Source organism: Anser brachyrhynchus, assembly GCF_964034855.1.
Source record: "Anser brachyrhynchus genome assembly, chromosome: 1".
Taxonomy (NCBI): Eukaryota; Metazoa; Chordata; class Aves; order Anseriformes; family Anatidae; genus Anser; species Anser brachyrhynchus.
This window is the reverse complement of record NC_137694.1, coordinates 76,610,512-76,633,231: the sequence shown is the minus strand read 5'-3', so window position 1 is coordinate 76,633,231 and position 22,720 is coordinate 76,610,512. Positions and strand designations below refer to the sequence as shown.

At 40.9% G+C, this 22,720-nt stretch overlaps 1 protein-coding gene across 2 annotated transcripts in view; it reads right to left on the bottom strand.

Annotated features, from left to right (window-relative positions):
• The window catches only part of LMNTD1 (lamin tail domain containing 1), a 213,958-nt gene that overhangs the window by 29,127 nt on the left and 162,111 nt on the right, over positions 1-22,720 (bottom strand). For both annotated transcript variants that reach the window (XR_013948842.1, XM_080586096.1), the window contains 5 exons: positions 20,948-21,158; positions 15,103-15,289; positions 10,620-10,835; positions 9,372-9,546; positions 2,027-2,121 (listed from right to left, as the gene is read on the bottom strand). Coding sequence is in view for 1 of the 2 variants with exons in the window: in XM_080586096.1 (XP_080442222.1) it covers positions 2,027-2,121; positions 9,372-9,546; positions 10,620-10,835; positions 15,103-15,289; positions 20,948-21,158 (884 nt within the window). In the remaining variant the exon portion in view is untranslated. The remainder of the gene's footprint in view (positions 1-2,026; positions 2,122-9,371; positions 9,547-10,619; positions 10,836-15,102; positions 15,290-20,947; positions 21,159-22,720) is intronic.

Here is a 22,720-nt window from a genome sequence, read left to right as displayed (position 1 = left end):
TTCTATAAGAACATAAGACCACAGTAAGTCAAAAGACTTTCCACTCAAATGTTGTCTTAATAATAACTTTTTACAGCATCACAATACATAATAACATTTGGGAAAAAAATTAACAACTGTCTATAACAATCACTAGCAGTACAATATATAAAGTTATCGTTATTCTTTGAGGTAATTAGGACATGGATTTGCATGTGCACGAGAGGCCACACTGCAAAGCTACACTTGAGTCGTATCTTCACAGGTGCTGTATGCACCTCACTTTCAGAAGCACATCCCACAGTCCCGTATGCTGTAGCAAACTGAACTCTTCTCCTATTCTTTCTCCTGTGCAAGAGCTTATAGATCTGGAGCTTATAGATCTGCTTATCTCTATCTCTACTGGTTCAGATAATTCAGCCACACAAAATGGGTAAGTGACTAGCCCAAATGAGAGCTTCCCTTGGGATTTAAGCTTGTGCTCTTGACAGTCTGGCCTGATTGAAAGCATAACTCTATCACGTAAAAAGATTTTGCATGTGGATGAATTAAGTTTTGATAGGGATACCTGAAGGAAAGCTTGACTCAGCCATGAAGCAAGGATGTATTTGTAGGGCTTCAAACCAGGGTTTGATGAGCTGCTACAAGTCAGCTAAGCTAGTGCCAAGCCAAAATTTTAACATACTGTAATCTGAAGTATTCTCTTAAATCTGTTCAGTTTTGTTTGCTGAAACTAAAGCAAGTCTGTACTTCATCTCATTTTCATTTGCTCTGACAGAACTGTGTGTGCACAGTCAGTCACTGCTGATAATATTACATGTCCCAGGATGTTTTCTGAGCTGTGAAGCTCTTACAGTGCGAACCAACATCAAGCCCATACTACTAAGGGCTTCCTCCTCATAAAGCTCTAAAACGTCACTTAGTTGTCTTTGGCTATTCTAATAGTTCCACTAAACCCTGACTATCATGTAGCAAACCTAGAGATTAGCAAGCAAGTTACTTGGTCATAGTTTTCTTGGGTGGCCAACTCACTTTACTTTAGAGAGTTTCTCAGGAACTGTGTTAGTCTTAATCAAAAAGCATTTAATCTAGTGTCACTGAGAAAAACATTAATTCACTGTACTTCTAAAGTACCTCTCATATCAAGATAGAAAAGCCTTTTCACAAGCACTGCTGACTCACCGTGCCCATAGGAGATATGTGTTATTGCAGTCATTTTACACTTCACGTATACAGTGAGCAGATAGGCCCAAGCAGTAATCATGCAGTTTCTTTTCTTCTTTCTACCTGATGTGTATAGGCTGGCTATTCTTACTATTATTAATTATACACCATTCTAAATGTATATAGCACTTTGGAGAACATTAACCATTTTGAGTAATATCAATACATAAAGTATAAATCTGTAATTAAGGCCATAATAATAAGTGCATAGCTTGATGGGAAAAAATGCACCAATTATTGCAGCTTAAATAACAGAACCTGAGAAGTAGAGATAGGCAATGTGAATACTTAACATTTCACAAGACATTTCCAACATCTGCATATTTATGGATATTTTGTACAAATAAAAATACAGAGAAAAAAGCAAAACACCTGACTTCAGGAGATGAGTCTAGAAATCAAGAAGTTTGAGAGAGGAATTCACAACAACTCAAACTAGAGGGTCTACACATTTACAGGTGAGGGCTTCAGAACAGACACACCAGGTCTTTAGGTAGGGTAGTGCCTTCTGTTTCCTAGATAGAACAGTGTAACTAAATTACAACTTTAAGCAAAGGTAAGATGCAAACATAAACTTCTCTAGACTTACATGTGTGTAGCTGTGATTAAGTTGTATTACCCAAACCCAGATACTTTGTATTTGTAGTTCTGGCATAGGTCTTACTCACCAAAAGAAAATTAAAAGTATTTCCAGCAAAATAGATCAACTCTTCTATTCAGAATTGTGGTTTGTTCGTTGGTTTAAAAACTCTACAGTTCTTTTCTTTGTTTTCTTGTTGCTGTTTGTTTCTATTGAAAACCGAGTCATGGAAACTTTACTCACCCTTGCTGACCGAGTAGGCCTTCTTCTGCATTGCCCCCTCTCGCAGCTGGGAACTGAAGGATCTTTCCTCCGGCTAATTCCTGCATACAGAGTGCCTGTTGATGACAACAGTCATTATTTCCACACATTTACTTTAAAAAGAAAGTCAGTTTAGGAAACAAGCATGCTAATAACAAAAACCCTGTTTCCTCTGACTTTATGGAAGAACTTTTTAAATAAAAGCCACTCTGGGAAAAATACACAATAATATGCAAGGTCACTAGCTGTCTCTAAGATACCTTTACTTTAAAGGATCAATCTCTCTCTTGCAGGATTTTCAGTTGAACTGGATTTCAGTAAGCCAGAATCACAGTTGCATTGGCTGTCCATGAACAAAACGTACTTCTCAAAAGCTTTAGCAGCCTCTGAACAGAGATCACGTCTTTTTTTCTCCTCACTGTCATTTTCCCTCCACTTGATGCTCTCAGACTATCTGTCTTATACCATTTCTGCAAGTCTCACTGGAAAAATCATCACGTCTTTGGATCCCTGTTGCCACTGTCTGCAGTTCTCCATAAATTCCTGGCAGGCAGGGAACAAGAATTTTTACTCCTTGACCCTGGATTTCTGTCAGTTCCTTGAGCTGTGTTCAAACCTAATCTCAGCCCTGGACATACTTTTACCATAGAATCACCTTTTAAATGGCTCCATGTTTCCACTGTCATGAACACCACCTTTAAGCAAGTTCACTTGGAGATTTCATAAACGCTGGGTATTGTTATTATATCAGAGCAATTTCCAGAAGTGGATCTCTGGACTCTATCACTCCCTTATATGACTTGGTCACAGACTGAATGCTGTAATGGGTGACAAGAAGATAAAGGGCCATCCTTAGTCATGGCTTCTTGAAGGTCAGGTTGTTCTGCCAAAATTATCCGGGAGAGAATTGCTTTTTCACAAGCCATCCTGACACTTGCAAACACAGTTTTCCCATAGCGATCAGCTTGCAAGAGAAGCAAAGGACAATAAATGTACCTTTTATTCAGACAGCTCTGCTGATATTTCCAGGGGACATGTGTGCTTAGAAGTGCTCACATCTCAAAAGCACTGAAACTCTCCAGATTTATCTCTGAGTGGCAGCCAGAGTTTGCAAGTGCCAAATGTGTTAGCACTTCTCAGCGCAGTGATGACGTTTGGGCTGGGAAGTGATGCTAATATACATGAAGCAGGTCAGTGTTGCTGACTTTCTGAGGCTGTAGACAGGATACCTGCTACACACACCTTACCATCACCTCTGGACACCTACATCAACAGTGGCAGGGGTATTTTGGTTTCTTGCAGTCTTAAGAAAGTCTCTCACCAACCTTTACCTCTCCTCCTTCTCAACAAAACCATGGATAAATCCTTGATTTGTTTTCAGTGTCACTGGGGTACTCATAATGTAGCTCATACTGAAACAGTGAGTTGAAAGAACACTGCTTGCTTATGTTATTCAAAGATATTGTACATAATGTAATTTATTTCATGTTTTCTATATTTGATAACAAAGAATTATTATTTATCTCTTTGGTTTGCCCAAGTTTTTCCCTCCTACAAAATTTTAAGTCAGAATAACTTTTTTTTTTTTTTTTTTACCCTAGAGCATCAGAGATACACAAATGCACATTACATCAGTGGTTTTTAAGCAGTAAACAACAAATAGATAAGGAAATAATTCTGACAGACTGGCATCCTGCCTGGCAGGTAGGGAAGCATACTGTCAAGTCATAAGATATCATGGCTGAGAAAGCAGCAAAAAAGAAACCAGAATTCCTATGGTTCTGACAAAATGATGGTAGAGCATTTGGTACCTAATAAATGATGTCAGGATACTTTCATAGCTTTCTGCTAACAGAATTGTTTTCTTTACTGGATCATCCTCTTCCACAGCTACACTGACCCTTTGAATTCTAGATTAAGTTTCTAACCCAGTGAGAAACTGAAAAGTCTTTTTAAGGTTTTGAAGGCTACAGAAGAACTTAAGCTGGCAGAGGGCACATAAACACACAGGTGCAGACTAGTGGAGCACATGGCTGTCAGCCGGAGTGAATGACATTGTACTGAACAAGCTGAGATCACAGAATCACAGAATCACAGAATCGGAGGGGTTGGAAGGGACCTTGAAAGATCATCGGGTCCAACCCCTCTGCCAAAGCAGGCTCCTTAGAGCAGGCTGCCCAGGTAGGTGTCCAGACGTGCCTTGAATATCTCCAGGGAGGGAGACTCCACAACCTCCCTAAGCAGCCTGTTCCAGTGCTCTGTCACCCTCACCGTGAAGAAGTTCTTTTGCATATTGGTGCGGAACTTCCTGTGCTCTATCTTATGGCCATTGCCCCTTGTCCTATCCCCACAAACAACTGAGAAGAGGTTGGCCAAATCCCTCCGTCTCCCACATCTCAGGTATTTATACACATTGATAAGATCCCCTCTCAGTCTTCTCTTCTCCAGGCTGAACAGACCCAGGTCTTGCAGCCTTTCCTCATAGGGAAGATGCTCCAGGCCTCATATCATCTTTGTGGCCCTCTGCTGGACTCTTTCCAGGAGTTCCCTGTCTTTTTTGTACTGGGGAGCCCAGAACTGGACACAGTACTCCAGGTGAGGCCTGACCAGGGCAGAGTAGAGGGGGAGGATCACCTCCCGTGACCTGCTGGCCATGCTGCTTTTAACGCATGCCAGGATCCCATTGGTCCTCTTGGCCACCAGGGCATACTGCCCTCATGGTCAACCTGTCATCCACCAAGACCCCCAGGTCCTTCTTTCTTGACGGAGGTGCCTTCCTTTATGTCTTAGTAATGATAAGCACAATTCATAGATCCGCACTGGTTAGCTGATCTACTGGAGAAAGTAGCTGACTTAATTTCGTACCATAGGATATTACTGTAATATCTTGTTTGACCTCTTGCTACTCAAAAAGTGCATCTGTGTTTGTACATCATTTACACTGGCCGATGTTGTTGCTCGGCCTTGTCTGTAATATGTCAGAGACCTAAGAGAAAAAAGAGAAATCTGCAAACGTTTTTCATTGTTTACTGGAAATTACATGGGTGGTCCCACAGTCTACAGAAGTCCTTGGGCAAGTAAAGAGAATGAATGCCTCATGATATGAGTGCATCTTGTCTCATCTGACTCTTTTTTTCTGGGGCAAAAAGCATGAGAACTGCTGGGAAAAAAAAGAATACTAACAGGCTTGCTCCATTTGCTAGAGAAGAAGGTTGTAGGAATTGGCTCATTTTCACTGAAAAATGTGTGCTAAATACATTTCTTGTCTGCAGGTTCAATTTGCCACTGAAAGCTTAATTAACGCTCCCCAGCAACAGGGAAACATTCAGATTCACAAAATACATTGGTCTTGGCTGAGGCTTCAAAGTGTTCTCTATACAATACGCTCCATGGCTATTTTTAAACTCCTTGCGAAGTTCACAGCTGAGCTTTTGATTCAGAGTGAAATTCATCATCAACAACAACAACAAAAATATCATCACAACAATGTGTTTCTGAGGAAAAAGGGAGGTGTATGATGAACCTGAAATGCAAGGAGCTTGGCTTAAACACTGTGACTTATGGCAGGAGCAACTTTTCCCCTTCTATCAGTCTAAGAAAAAGGGGATACTTGGAAACCAAAGAGATAGTTCAAAGATTAATTAATAGACTCTAAAGAAAAGATAGCAAGAAATGGATAATTCGTGAGTTTTTTTTTTTGTTGTCAGCAGCAAAGAAAACTGTACACAGCCTCAGGAGGGACTCAGAAGCCAAAGTGGAGGAACCATAATGTGCCAGCTGAAATTTCATATTGGTGGATAGATGCTGAGAGGAACAGCCACTACATACCCTACCATTGTCTTATCAACTGCAAGGACTCAGAGTAAAGCTACAAGAGTAACTGGGACAGGGTAATGCAACTCCTGTTCTGTAGCAGTTAGAAAGGACAAATGCTGAGTTGCAAAAGGAGAGGCAAGGCAGACTTCTCTAAACACCATCATGTCACCAAATGTACTTTGTTCTGTACTGGAATATTGCAGATTGCTGCCATTAACATCCAAAAAAAGGGGCCAGAAAGATAATGTTTGATTGTTACAGAGGAGAGCTAGGAGCTAGAAAGAATACATAAGAGAAATGAAATACTTTAAGCTAATAAGCAAATATCATCAAACTATCATCTGTGAGGTCCATTTCTTTGCAGTTTTGAGTGAGCCTTTGTACTTCTGGGATATGATCATATACTAAACTGATTTTGAAAAGCAAAATTAAGTATCTGAGAGGAAAATGTAAAAATACCTTGAATCACTAATTTGATTCAATAGCATTGACCTAACATTGCTATATTATGGCATTAGGAAAATAAATATCCTACTTAATAATGATTAAAAGTGTGTTTGCAGCAGAAAATAAACGTGAAGTTAGCAACACTGATTTCTGTAAGTCTCTGATATTAGAAAGCATTTATGAACAAGTTGAAGAGTCCTTTCTGAACAGGGAAGCTTTCGTGAACCAAGAACTAAGCAAGACTGTATTTATCCATACTACTGTGTACTGCAGTTGCTCACAGTTTTGAAGCAATGAAAGAAAAATCAAAAGAAAAAATAATAATAAAGTAGTCGTATATTCAAAAACATCATTCCATCATATATTTGAAAATCATCATTCTGCCACCATCATTAATAATGTCTAAGTACACATATAAATCTGCCTAAAGATCTTGTAACTTTTGCTTTGTAATAAAATAAGGATGATGCCTACATCTCTCTCTATATTCATTTATGGAAAAATCCTGCAGTAATATGTACTACACATGAATATTTATCAGAGGAAAATAATGGTTGTACTCATATTTAATTTTTAATCTGATATCTTGGATATTATTAACTTTCCTGTCAGTATTAAGAGGAATAATTTCATAATTCAGTAGTGAAAAGAACTGCAAATGAACCATAAGTAAATAGAACTGAATTATCTTTTGCAAAGATCTGAGAAACAGAGACTAAGGGTATGCAAGTTGCATGAGATTACCTACAGAAAATCAGACACATTTAATGCATGGCAGACCACCATGCCTTGAGTTCTGCCTCCAGAGTTCCCACACTCCGGAGACAGATCAGTGGGCAGGCCCTGTCTCTATGCCTGCAGCCTGCGGACATGATTGCATTATAGTCTCAAGAGGTGTTTTGCTTTGGTTTCACGTTGCTTGCTTTACTGAGAATAGTTTTAGCCTTAATGGTTGCAAGGAAAAAAAAATCTTGAAAACTGAAACCAAATGTAGCCTGTGGCAAGAGCGCTGGCCTCCATCTGCAGGGATGTGACAAGAGACAGGAATGCAGCAAAGAAGACTGTGTGCAGTTCACCCCAGCTGTGTCAGCAAATTCCCTTTGGCTCCCAGGAGAAGCACTGAGGGACATCCTGTGTGTGCATGTTGTGCTCTGGGTCCGAAGAGGACTGTTCCCTTGCAGTGGAGTTGCCACTCTCCCTGCCCATGGCACTCAGGTTTGCATCATGGAGCAGTACTGAGTGCATGAGCTGGATTCCTCTTGAATGAAACCAAGCCACAAGATGTTCTCCAGAGCAGCTGCACCTCAATTACTCTGGCTACAAATGGGTGTTCAGATGGAAACTACTTTGAGCAGTCCAGTGGTGAGCATGAGTGGGTGTCACAGCAGCCTGGGAAGTTCCATACCCAAAAAGGACCTGCACTGTGCAGATGTAGGTGCCCCCTCATGGTCTGTTGGACCAGCCTAGAGTTGGGACAAACTAAACCATCCTTAAAATATGTATAGGGTGAAGGCCAGATTGAAGGCCAGATCCTCAACACCAAGGGTTTTGCTCTACAGACTGTCTCCTCTTTGTCCACAGCATTTGTGTATTGGAACACAACCTCTGATGCCACCAGGAGCCCCAGCTGACAAGTGCCAACTTCTTCCCAGCTTTTCCCTGTCTGGGAAACAAGCAGAGGAGATATGGGAGACCCAGCTCTGCAGAAGATCAGAACAACACAGAAAGAGCCAAATCAAGTTTTAAGAAACGGGAAAAATCTTTCAAACAGATGATGCTACCATTACGACAGAGCAGGAAACAAACCATGAACTCACTCCATCAGGTCTTAATCTGCCTTGCCTGGATTTGGCATTTGAGAAGGATGTTCCTGCATGGTTATTATTCAGGTAAAGCTAAGCATAAACACTTTCCTAGCTCAAGCTGAAAGGCTTTTCATAGGCTGGCACTCCTAGAAATGGGCAAAAATTCCTGACAACTACATGGTCTCCTATCCACACCAGTCACAGACTGACCTTGTTAGTACATTCAAAGAATTTGACTGGCCTAGTTCTAAACGCTCACTAAATAAAGAAGTGTCACAAAGCTGTCCTCAGGAGCTGGATACCCAGTTCCTTTAAAATTAATGGGAACTGAGCACTTGAAATTTGTCAGTGGTTTAAAATGCTAAATGGAGCAATGAGCACAACTGGAAAACTACACTACAGATCATTAAATCTCCGTTTTACATACCTATGCAACTTAAGCCTCCCTGCTTTTCACTTGTTGATATTCCCTCCAGCTCTATTTCTTGGATCGAAGAGTTTTCTCTCTTGCAGAGGAGCTTGGGGCCCCTCTGCATGACGATCACCTTGCTTGTCAAACACACATCTAGGTCTTTTTAATCTTCATGAATCAATCTCCTCAGACACTCACTTTGTCATCCTCCCCTGAACTATTTCCAGTATGTCAACAGCTTTCTGGATTTGAAGCACCCAAATTAAACACTAGCTTTCTCACCACTGCCTAATTAGCAATTCACTGCCAATGTAAGGGTCTCTTTCTTTTGTTGATTCCTAATATTTTGTCTCACTTTATAAAAACATTAGTATTAGTAGCAATAGCCTCCCTCCATTTTCCCAACATATGCAGCTCTACAGAGCACTGGTCTTCCAGGGGGCGTGCAAGACAATCCATTGGGGTATGGAAAGAAAATGTTTTTGTACTATTAATAAATAAAAGAAAAATTTAAAATACTTAAAATATAGCATTTTGTTCATCTTTATCTCATCCTTTTTTAATTTCTATTTTTGTGTAGTTTTTATAATATACATATTATTACAGTAGTAAATGCATATAATTTATAAATAAATAAAAATGCATATACTGGGGATGTGTGCTCAAAGTTTTTTTACAGGTAGGGGTGCTCAGTCAAAACAGTTTGGAGAGCACTGCTATAGAGCATGGAGGTACATCCAGGTAGTAAGATATATGCATTTCAAGTACTCAACAGTTCGTGTCAGAAACTCCACTGCATCACCACTGTGCCTGCTGCAGCCCATACTGTGTTGGCTCCTGAACTCACCTGGCACGGGGTCAGGCCTTGACGACTGACACCGAGACTGCCTGCACAAGCTGCTGCCGTCATTCCCCAGGGTTAGTGGTCTAACCAGAGAAAAGTGAGGGTGGGTGGGAGAGTCTGGACTTTGGCACCAGGCACTCTGATTAGGAAACAGGCATGCAAAGGTCTTTTTTTCCCTGTAAAGAGAAATTCAATTAACTTTACCGTGTATATTTCACACATTTGTCACATGCAAGTATGTGTACAGAATATTAAAAATTCATCCATATTGTATTTATTACTGCATTATTTATTGTATTGAATTATCATATTTATGATTGCATTTTGCATAGATTTACTGTGTTTACTGCACATATACACTAAATTTATGCTATCTGTTTAACAAACAGCACACATTTACCACATTCTGCATTTAGTTGTAGGTGGAAGAACTGCAACTTCTATATTGTTTGACATATCACATTATAATTTACCATTTGCCATTGCTTATAATTCTGCCAGACTTGAACTCCTTGCACTGAATTTTTACATAATTTCTCCCTGCCTCTGAGTTAGTCTCTTTGGAGAGATTGAGCAAAAGTGATTTAGCTATTTTTAAGAACAAAGCTTGTAAAGAACAGCCAGTCCAATTGACGTTGAAAACTGTTCAACGTTCTGAACATCTCCAGCTAGAATCTAAAGAAATTTAGAGAAAAGCCATTACTTCAACATGAGAAGAGGCACCCACTTTTTTTTTTTTTTTTTTTTTTTTTGTGTAAAATATAAATATATCCAGATTGGCTAATCCTTTATTTTTAAAATATAAAATTTTGCACATGCACATGCACTCCTTTGCACATGCTTTTCTGTTGTGAACCTGGCTCTAAAGTCCATGGAACAAACATTCTGGAGGGGACTTAGAAAAAAAAAATAAAATCCAAAACTGTGTTCCTTATTTAAAATAGCCAATGACTCTGCTCAGGGGTGCATGACTGAGACTTGAATGCTCAACCTGAATTGTTAAAAATTTAAGAAGAATTTTACTTGAATTTTACTTTTCACTTAGTCTTGACTGACAATGAACGCACTCCTATCAGGAATTTGGGGCTGCCTGGATACCTGTTTGAAGGGGTTAAGGTTAATCCTTATTTTCAAAATTCCAGACCTTCTAAAAATTGCTTTACAAGATGCTCACTTAAAAGCATCCACTTACAAAGCTAGTCTGGCACAATACTGTAATTGCAAAGTACACTCAATGAATGTCAGATATCTTTTAATGAAGCTTTGTCCTTTTTTTCTTGTTTGTTCTGAGTCAGCCCTCTTCCACTCTTTATCAGTTACTGTAAATTCCTGTTTCTCCTCCCATTCTTCTTTTTGCTTTGCTGTTGAGAAAGTTGGTACAACAACATTCTCAAAGTCTCCACTTTCCTCTTTTGTCAGCCATCCTTGCTTTCCGTTCCAGTAGAGAGGAGTGTACCAAGACACAGCCTGAAAAAAACATATCACTGCTTATTTGTATTCTGCATCTTTTCATCAAGATAATTGTTTATTGTAGACAAACCAGGAAGGGGTAGGCGCTCCAATGTATTTCTGAATCATATTTCATTTGGAAGATAAATAGTAATGACAAGCATCAAATTCCAGATTTTTTTTCTTTGGTCTTTGAAATCAATTTCCAGTCTTTAAATATACTTAGGGTAGAATCATCATGTAAGAGGCTTGAAATTCCACTGCTCCAATTAAGTGAGCCAGACGAAGAAGGCAAAAGGGGACATGACAACTTGGCAAGTTTGTCAAAGGCTGTTAAGAAAGAAATAACAATCTCTTCTCCATGGCCACAGTGGATAGGACACTAAGGAATGGACTAAAAACAAGACCGAAGATGTTCAGTTTGGGCTCTAGGAAAGGTTTTCTAACCATATGGAGAGCAAGGCATTAAAGCAGATTGTTGGGGGACGCAGTGGAGTATCTATTACTGAATGTCTTCCAGAACTACCTCAGAAAACCCCAGCTAGGAACAATCCTGGCAGAGGTGATCACGTTTCCCTTTCACCCTCTGATTTCCTGGCTGTATGGACAATGTAATAGCAAGTATGGACAAACTGAGCTTAAAGAGAAGTAAATATGAAAATGTGATACTAGAAGTCAACATACACTTACTAGTTTGTAAGGTGTAAATTATGCTGCCTTGGGGAAGCTGTACAACTTACACTGCTTATGAAAATCACAGGTCTTTTCCTTCTGGTCACCTCTTCAAGTTTCTATAGATAAAAATGACCAAAATCATAGTTGCCACTGGACAACTATCAGGTAAAAAATGGTCTTGGGCTCTTTCTCATTCCCAAGTAAACAGAAGTTTGGCTAAAAAAATTCAACCTAGTTGACATGCCAGTGACATGGGCAGCCATTGGGTGAATAGCCCTTGGCACAGCTGGATCTTTCATGGCTGAAGTACAGTGGCAGAGGATAGGCCGGCAAATTGCATATTTGTAGCTTTGGCTTTAACTGTTGTGAGGATTTTAGCCCTTCATTCAACAAGTGTGTCATCAATCTACTGCTTTCTTCAGTCCTTCAGATCCTATTAATTATCATCCATACTGAAGAGAAGTTAACAGAAATCACAGCTTTTCTATACTTGGATTGCTTGGACTTAGTTCTACAAGGAGTTAAACAAAATCACCCTAAACTTCTGAAGGAAGTCCAGCAAGAGAGCTTTCTGGGTATGGGAACACAGTGGCTTTGCTCAGGGCACTCTCTTGACCATTGGGGTCACAGAGAAAGGTAGCACAGTTGAGGCTTGTCCCAAATGTCTCCAGGCCCTTCCAAAGAAAATCTGAGGGAGGTCTGTGAAGCACTTTAGCATCTGCTGCCCAAACCTGCAAAGATCAAACAGTCAGCACTTTAAAGTCAAAATGGCTCCTGGATATTTATATAATGCTGGGACTCAGTAAAAACATCAGGTTTTCCTTTTCCTTTTTGATTTCTGTAATGCTGGTCACCATTTGATCTGTGAAATCAAAGCTGAAAGAACTGTATTTCAAGACTTGCAGCTTAGTTATAGTGATTATTTTCAAGTACCTCTCCTGTGGATTAACAGAGATTAACAAAAGCACAGTTTTCAAGGTATGATAGTAAATCCAGGACTTTTTGGTCTGGCTTGCTGAGAGTAAGATTAAAAATAGGCAGTTTCTTTTATTTGCTAAATTACCAGGGGCATTTGAAGAAATCTGTGATATCAGCTTTAAAATTCTAGTCTCCGCTTGATTCTGGATTCCCTCTGTTCAGGGAGAAGCAGTCTCAGCTGGGGACTAGAAGTTTTTTGTACTTTTATCCTCATACAAAAGGTTTAACAATGCTGTGCTTTATAAATTGAACACAATTATCTGTGACCTTTATCACAAGCACAGCAGCAAAAGGACCTGTTACGAAAGCATTTCTCTTATATAAGACAACCACAACATGCTTTTGCAAGTGTTATTCCTAAAGGATTTGGCATTTGCCATCTGTGAGAAAATGGCTCCAACCTCTTCCTGGGAGCCAAAACAATTCTCGTTCAATTTTAAAGGAAAAATACCTTGGGGAAAAAAAAAAAAAGCTCTCTTCCAAAAGTGCTCATCATACGGCACTCTGTCAAAGTATATTTGTGGCTTTTTCAGACATACACCAGAAGACAGCAGTGACTGTGGCTCTTCTGAGCTCCTGCCAGCTTGCATTTCCAGCTTTCTTGTAGGAGAGCTCATGCAGGGCTGCCCTGAACTTGGTGATGAACGTGGACTTCTTGTATTCTGTGAGGCCTCAATTTTCACGTCAAAAAAGAAAATAAGCACTGGTGGTAAAAGAGGCTTCGGGCTATACTCCAACCATCTACTCTGGCATCTAACTTGAACATTTCGCCTTGGTTCATCTGTTGCTCTCACAGAGAGCTGGGGCCTGGAAGTCCTGCATAGCTGGCTCTCTGGCACAGATGCTATTGTAAATGAATTTTAGATGCAAGAGTTGGCAACTTGAATAGAACCTTTGAAATTAATAAACCAGCAGAAAACTTCTGCTTCCATTTGCTGAAACAGCAGCTGTGGTGAACCTTCTACCTCAGGCAGTTGTCCACCCAAAAGCCATTTAGCGATAAAGGGAATAGTAACCATGTAAATGACCTTAGTACTGATCACAGCATTTCAGAAAGGACCACTTCTTTTTTGATGGTTGGTGCTTCAGAACCAGTTAACTGAAATTTCTGGAGAGCTCTTCAAAGCGTCTTGCAGCCAGACAGGCAGCCAGTTCTGGAAAGGCTGTGTCTGCTCTGAGTGTGGGTACAGTACTTGGTATTTTCATCCCAGAGGTTACAGGAGGCTGGCTGCAGATACTGGCAGATACTCCTTAGCTACAGCTACAACTGAGTTTTGGTCAGTTCCAAAACCAGCTTTGGTTTAATTCACGTCCGACCCTTTTTCATTACCATGGATCACAGAATTATAGAATTATAAAATCATCTGAATATTTAACTGATTTTTTTTTAACATATAGTTCTGGCTTGACATCAAAGGAAAGCACATCATTAGCTTCCTTTTAAAGACCATCTGGTTCCAACCCCCCTGCCATGGGCAGGGACACCTCCCACCAGACCAGGTTGCCCAAAGCCCCATCCAGCCTGGCCTTGAACACCTCCAGGGATGGGGCGTCCACAGCTTCTCTGGGCAGCTTGCTCCAGTGCCCCACCACCCTCACTGTGAAATACTTCTTCCTTGTATCTAATCTAAATCTACCCTCTTTTAGTTTAAAACCATTATCCCTACCACTAAAGACCCTAGTAAAAAGCCTCTCCCCATCTGTCTTATAAGCCCCCTTTAAGTATTGAAAGGCTGCAATAAAGTCTCAACGGAGCCTTCTCTTCTCCCGGTTGAACAACCCCAACCATTTGACTGTTGGCATTGTAGGTTCTACCTACCTCTCTATCTCTTATTCAAGTTGGCAAAAAGCTACATCTAACTCTCTGGAGGAGAAGTCGTTTTTGAAAAGCAGCAGCCCATGCACTGAGTTTTTAACATATAGCTCTGGCATGACATCAAAGGAAAGCACATCATTTTATAGAGTGGGAAGTTAAGGCACGGAGTGTCATTGTTTTGCCTAAAGTCACACAAGGCAAAGCCAGGAACAATATCTCATTGCTGCTTTATGGCTTTCTCTGCTGGAAAACAGCTGTCCTCAGATAGTGGGCACAGACTAAAAAGTAATATCACTTTTTAAAAAGTTCTCAGTTGAAATCCTACTACAGCAACATCTCAGAGTATGCACAAAACCATAGTAATGGCATGTGGGATGCATGGCATCAGTAGCAATGTGTAAGACTCATTTTCTTTCCAGTTCTATTAATTGTAGTTTTCCAATTCAACCCTTCGGTTCATCTTCTCAGTTAGCAAACACTGACGCAACTGACAATAATCTGACAGTATGGGGAGATATATGGGAGTAATGGTTGGAAACAGGAACATATCAAACAAGAACTTTTCAGGATAACTTTCCGTTGCTGGGCAATACAAAATGATGGATACGTCATGAAAACGCCAGGCTTGTATTGGTGGTGGACACTATTTGCTCCTTCTGAATTCATCATTATTTATGAGTGTTAGCCCTTCTGAAAATACAAATTTTGTATTTGATTGATTTGATTAAAAGTTTGATTCTGTACTGCTAGGCTAAGAGTGAACCCTAGTCTGCTAGGCAGAGACTGAAGAAAGACACTCAGGTTCCCCCCACTCACCGTGACAGTGGAGTTGGCTCCCATCCTGGTCTCAGGGGGAAAGCAAAATTCAGCCACTGGCTGACCTTGGATGTCCTGCTTCAAGACATAATTCCCAATGTTTTCCTCTTTTTCAGGGGCACAGTTCAGGATCTTTATAAAATGACCATCTGGATCAACTTCAGCAATTTTCACATTTCCCACAGCACTGAAAGAACAGAAATAGATCTGAAAGTGTAAAAGCATTGCTTAGTTGAAAAAATACGTATGTTTCCAACAACTAGGCTAGATGTCAGTAATTAATGGTAAATAAACATACCACAGGCAGAATACTTACAGTACTGCCATCTTATCTTTTATGCCATGCTTTTCAACTGATTAAAAAAAAAATGAACTGAAATTAGTATATTCTATTTATCTTTCACTCTTAGGTAGCATCTGTTACCATCAGAAACTAAAAGATTCTTTGTGGGGCAAAAAAGCCATCAGTGTACCATTTGCTTTTTTTTTTTTTTTTTTTTTTCCTAAATCTATATAGACTACAAGCTTCAAGGCTGTCTTGTGTATTTAGCCTATTATGATTACTGGGAGTTGTGTAGCTGACTCCCTTTGTAAGTTTAGAAAATTCCTCCTGTTCATCAGTATACTTTTCTCCTCCTGCCTCTCATTGTTTTTACGTTCCTGGAGAAAGACAGACCTCCATTATTAACTCGTTATTGTAAACTCAGGGAGGCTCCGTGCTACAAGACTGAGATTCCGTCCACCTGTTGTTTCAGAATTGCAGCAAAGCGGGGTCTGTTTTGCATCTGCAGTAAGACCAGGGACTTCTTGCATGAGCAGGGGAACACTCAAATCTCCCTTAAGCACTGGAAAACATATTTATTACTTGACTGTTCCTTTTAGTAGTGCACATGTCAAGAAAGTGCATTTAAACACTCAGTCCCAGTCTGTAATACTCACCATAGGTCTCATTAGACAGGTTGTGAGCGAAGTCTAAGAATCGTTCAGCTTTTCATGCAGCATCCACTGCAATTAATTTGATTACTTAGCATTGGTGCAGTGTCTTTTCTTTGTCTTTTGTGTGTGTAATGCTTTTTCCCTTGCAGTATTTGTCTTCTTCCAGTAAGTTTAAGTCACAGATGTCTGTGTGTAGAGTAAAGGTTGATACAACACCCCAGACAGTTTATGTGCTTGCTTAACATAGCAAAATCCTCACTGACAGTGTGACAAATTCTGCCCACCCACCCCAAATAATTCAGCTGTGCACTGCAGCATTGAGTCTCACTTGTTCATGACAGCCAGGCTGCCTCCAGGCTGCTGCTGGCATTGATAGATTTGAGAGTGGAGTCTGACGGGGAGCTGCCCCCTCTACGGCTAGAGAGGACACACGTGAGCAAAACACTTCGCTGCCTCTTCTCTCCCTTCCTGCAAACTTTGGGAACTCCAGTGCGTCCCTCTTCCCGCTCAGTCCTGGACTATTAGTGCTTCATGTCAGCAAGGAGAGACTTGGAGACAGCTTCCCAGAGACACAGAGCCTCAGAGGGGTTTTGGCAGCAAAACCAGGCGGAAAAACTGCTCACATTCAGACCCCCCCCCCCATTATTTTATTCGGAGACTTTTTGGCAGTCTCTGCAAGCCATCGTGTCAGTGCAACTGAAGGGATGGCCAGCTGTGCTCAAGAACATTGCTAACTGCTGGTGCAGAGACCGATCCTTCATGATCTGGTTGTAAGTCATCATTTACACATGCACAAAGCAGATGTAAAATGCTGTGACTTAAATCCACAGTCGATCTCTACATCATTATAGTCCTAGAACTCCAGCAGTGCCTCAGGACAATACCTATGATGGGCACAGGATAGGAAGGCACCTTTGGAATTTTTTTCTCCAAACCCATTTCATTTTTGCACTCTCTCTGTGTGTACCTGTGGCTTTTAGTCCCATGCAAAAGCCCTATATGTAACAAGAAGGAGAGAGACAGTGGGGAAACTGAGATGTCAAGGACTTCTCTAAGGACTTGTACAGCCAGCTATTCCCTGAATGGCAACAGACTTTTGTTAGTTTTACTGAAGGAATAACAACTCTAAGGAGATGTTCACTGAAGACTTTAAAGCTTTTTTTTAAGCAAGCTAGTTTACCTTTCAAAATACCGGACCAACTCCTTGGGGACTGGAGCTAAAATGCTTAAGTGCATGGAGGAGAGGTCAGCGTGCAGTGATGCTGTACTTACCTCTGCAGTGTGCTAATATGGTCTGTTGGAAAAGAATCCAAAATTTTCTATAATATACACAATGCTGCACATTGCGAAGGGGAGAAAAAATGTCAGTGCTCTTGGTAGCACAGTGTGCATCAGCCATACACCTGTGACCTGCCATTAGGATGCCAGTTGAACTGGTCCTCTCTTATGTGGTAGAGGTAGCAACAGGACATTTTAAGCCCTGAAATATGCCAAGAATTAAAGTCTTTCTAAGTTCCTAAGTCTTCAAGAAAGTTACAGATTGATGCACTTAGTATGTTGGGAAAAGCTTATCTCCAGAAGTGCAAATCTGTTTGTTTGTATGCCAATAGATTTTATACTAGAAGAATATGACTGAAAAAGTCCTGGCAGAAGGCTCAGATCTTTCTTTGCTGAAGGCTGGGAAACGTTGCATACATACTAGCTGTAGGCCTGGAATGCCAGGGCTCAGCTGAGATCCAGAATGCTTTACAGGCCAGGGTGTTCACTGAGCTCATCCTCAGTACGTAGCACATTCACTTAGTGCAACATGTTGATCATTTTCAATACCCATGCACAAAATTTCAAGTATCAGCATCCACTTCTATTATTTTCTGCAAAATGGTCACCGCCAAAATATACCGTCTTTCACACTGCTCAGGTACGAAAGTCAGGGAGAGGTTAGGGCAACACTGAACAACACACTGTGGCTGTCTCCAAGCATCAGTGCCAAGACGTGTGAGAATACTGTCACTCTCCTTGCACACTACTGATAGCTGAAAATCCTGATGCAGCAAATCCTGATGCAGCTGAAAATCCTGGTTTCTCAGCAACCCTACATTTCTCAGTAAGATATTAGTTAACAATCTAATTAAACATACAATCTTCAAGGTGATTTCATCATTTTCAAATAATCTGAAAAGCAAATTAATATAAATTAAACTTGATGGTAAACAATAACACCAAAATATCCTTGTTGGCCCAATCCATAAATTTCTACTGAGTTTGTGTATGCTCATACTGTGGCTTCACTACAAATCAGATCTAGACATACTATTCATCAACTCTTTATAGACGTATTACTAAATTGTGTTCACACTGTGTTCATGCTAACACAAAGTGAGCAGAGTAAAAAAAGTGTTAGTGTGCTGGCATGAAGGAATAATGAATCAAATGAGAATTAAAAGAATTGCTTAATTTGTGCATTTAACAAGTTTAACCACACGCAAAGCAAACTGTCGTTGCTTTTTTATCTTAAACAATTAGCAGAGCTAATGACTTCTCTTGCTTTCTGTATGAGACAAGATGTGATTCAATCCCCACTGGAAAACAGTTCATGCAATACAAAGAAATGCATAAAGGGGAAGGCAATCTCTTTTATCTTTCAATATTTATTTAGAGTTATTCTCCCCAAGCACAGCCAAATAGTATGGTATAACTTGTTATTTGGAAACAGCTTTAGAGCTCTGATCACAACTGTGGCTTTTTTTCTGTCTTTCAAAGGTATCTTTTCATGGCTCTCCCTGTAATGTCTTAAGAGTTACACAGATCTCTTTATGGAAACATTTGCATGGAGCGGGTTTACAAAGACTAAGTCCATGAGAAAAATGAATACAAAGTCCACAGAATTTCAAAATGGGTGAGAGCAGGGAGAGCAGCAGGCATCAAAGAGCTGGGACTCAGGAAAGCGTTTGATAAAGTGCCTCTCAAATATTATCTCCCACTGGCTTAGATATAAATACTGTCACAGGAGCCATCTGAAAGACTGTAAACAAGGAATAATAACAGACAAGCGGGTTGTGTCTCATATGTTCCCTATAGGGATGACAGGTAGTTCTCATTTCATGGAGCATCTCCACTTGTGATGTGGAAGGGGGAATAAAACAGCTGGTTAATAAAAGATGTAGATAACATTAAGGTGAGAGGAGAGGGTAGGGGAACACAAATGAGGACAAGAGAAATAATACAAAGAGCCCTGGAGGGCTTAGAAGTATGGTCAGGAAATAAGTGAGATGCAGCTCTTGGAAAATGGTGAACTAATTCATCAGAGAGGAAATAACATTCACCAGGAGAGAGACGTATGGAGAGCAATAATGCTGAAAGCTAGGAGGAAGCCAATGATGCATTTGTAATCTGACAGAAGAAAAAAGGCTGTTACAATTTTATGGCACTGTCCATGCAGAGTAGGGAGCACAAAGTGGAAGATTCCTTTTGTGCAGCTGTGGAGAAGGCAGAAGGCAAAGTAGAAATACTGGTCCTTATGTTCACATGCACCAGTGCAGCTTCATTGACTACAAGAAAATTCCTCCTAATTGCTCCTATCTTGTGTCGGGAGTAAATGCAGGTAGACAGAGTTCTCCCACTTCCAAGACAGGCAACACAAAGTTCATCCACCCCTCGTGTCTTGGCCTGAGGCACCACATATGCAAACTCACCGATGATGCTTTGGCTTGTTTTTGAGCATTACTGTGCTAGAAACTTTAGATTTAGGCTGGAATAAGACCAAAATAATATGCATTTGGTTCATTTTAGAACTTCTCATGACCAAAAAAATGCTGTTAATTAAGAAGGAATCATAGAACAGTATAATGGTGAGGGATACTGGGGGTAACTTCAGGAAAGAATAAAAGAGCTAAAATGCTTGTATTCAACAGATAATCATGGGGTCATGTGATAACAGAATGGGTATGGCATATGGGTGGAAAATAGCAAAAAGGCAAAGGTTTTATGTGGCTGAACTATCACCAATGAAATAACATTAGAAAAGGAGAAATGATGTTGAGTATTGTGAAAGCAAACTTAGCAATAAGCAAGTGCAGGCCTATCCACTGAACAACGTGTCAGGAAACAGTCTGTAGGAGACAGTGTCTACATAGGAGTTAGCCTTAAAACTGGAGTTGTTAGTTGTTGCCACTTCTCTGAGGGAGACAGATCTAAGATAATTGAAACCAGCTTTGCCACTTCTCTGAGGGAGACAATCTAAGATAATTGAAACCAGCTGAGGATCTGTTTTGATAGGTCTTTCCCAACCCGTAGTATACATGAAGCCAAGTTAAAGATGGCAAATGCCTTTTTGGGATCACTATCTTCTCCAGGAGACAATACTTTATTTTTCAGTGGGTTTTCTAGGTTGATGTAAACTACATACAGCCCAGTTCATTTCTCTGGCTGCCTGTCACTGCCTCATATAACTTCATGCAGGTGAGACCCTCTAAAAACCCCTGCAATATCGGTTCTACTCTTGGATTCAAAACTGGGTGGGATCAGTTGAAGACAAGGCCAAACCACCCATGAGATACAGTATTTCTGCTCCTTTTCTGGGCTGCATTCACAAGGTGTCTTTGCAGCCCTGGGCAGAATAAGTTAGCAAACATTGAAAGGGATATAGTTAATGATGTGTGATTAATCCTTTTCTGAGGATTAAGTCCAATTTGAGGGCAGTTGTGCCTAAAGCAGTAAGTATGATCCTTACAGTTCAAAGCCCCTAAGGTTCTCCAGTACCCTCCTGGATAATAACTCTTGTTAAAGGGTACTCAGCCTCTTGTCAAGGGTTTGCTGGCGTTTCACAGTCATTCTAAATGAGATACTGCACAAAACACCATCTCTTCCCTACAAAAATAAACCAAAGGAAAGGCCTCAGCTGTGCCTGTACCTGGATGCAGAGTTCTGGTAGTAGTCCTCATAAGCAGAACAGGTCCTTCCATGAGTCTTTATGCATCTGAGGTTCTGGGCAATCTTCCCTGAGTCAATAGGCAAAGGGCTGAAATAATCCTGGCGCTGTCGTGACACTGTCAATGGTAGGCTAAGGTTTCTTGGTGGAGCAGGCTCCCAGTCTGGTATTTCAGTACCATCTCTGAGCTGAGCTGATGAGCAAGCAAGAGACAAAGACACTGTGTTATGCAACATTAACAAAAAAAAACAAATTATGAGACTGAATTCTTCTCTTTTTTTGGTAACAAATATGGAACATTTTATTTCCCCTTTGCCTCTAATTGCAAAGTGGTGCTTAGAAAACACTCCTTTCAAATCCTTAAACCTATGGAAGGACATGGACATGCTCGAGCGAGTCCAGAGAAGGGCGACCAAGCTGGTGAGGGGTCTGGAGAACAAGTCTTACGAGGAGCGGCTGAGGGAGCTGGGCTTGTTCAGCCTGGAGAAGAGGAGGCTCAGGGGCGACCTCATTGCTCTCTACAGTTACCTTAAAGGAGGCTGTAAAGAGGTGGGGGTTGGTCTGTTCTCCTACGTGCCTGGTGACAGGACGAGGGGGAATGGGCGAAAGTTGCGACAGGGGAGTTTTAGGTTGGATGTTAGGAAGTACTTCTTTACCGAAAGGGTTATTAAGCATTGGAATGGGCTGCCCAGGGAGGTGGTGGAGTCACCATCCCTGGAGGTTTTTAAAAGACGTTTAGATGTAGAGCTTAGCGATATGGTTTAGTGGAGTACTTAGTGTTAGGTCGGAGGTTGGACTCGATGATCTTGAGGTCTCTTCCAACCTAGAAATCTGTGATACTGTGATACTGTGTGATATGGCTATAAAATAGAGCTCAGCTGGTAAACTGAATATTTTGTTACTGACATGTAGATTTATTACCTCATTGGAATTACCTTGAGTAACAAAAAAAGCAATAAATTTTGCCATCAGTGATACAATTGTCATCCTTCAATTTCAGTGCTGCAGGATGGCAAAGCATCAGCTGTGAGCGGATAATGAATATATAGAGGCTCCCTTCCAATTACAAAATGAAAGTGATAACATCCCTTAATCCCCTTTATGTTCCTCTTTTCAAATATAAGTGTCCAAGAGGGACTATGAGGGACTCCCCACCCTGGCAAAGGCAGGGAGAACCAGAGAGGGAGCATGCACAACAAACCTTTACCAAGAGAACTCCTCTCACATCCCACACCAGTGTCTCCCCAACAAACTAAATGCTTTTCAGTGCCTGTTTCTCTGACCGTGCATTTGAGATTTCCTTCAAGGTTTTATCTTACTATATCAGACTCACTCCAGCAGGCAACCTAGCTAACAAAATATGGTGGGGCAGTGATAGCATTGATTGTTGGGGGAAGAGCAGTCCCTGAGCTCATCTTAGCTCTGAAATGACTGGGGCACAAACCAAGTTTGCTTGGCCAAGTGTCTGGGTCAGACAGCATCCCTGCAATGCAGATCAGCTTCACCAGCTCACTGCGAGTGTTGTCTCTAACTGCACAGACATCATTACTTTTTTCCATATGAGTTTTTCTCTGTGTTACAAGAACCCAAGGTGTTTGAAATGCTGTAGTCCCTTCTCCCTCTGCATTTCTCCGTAGCATGGCAGTGGCACAGCATCAGACACTCTTCCAGTGCCATTTGTAATCCCTTCCTTTGGGACACCCAGGGGAGCACAGCTCCAGCCCTGGGACAGCGGTGCTGGTTCACCTATCTGTG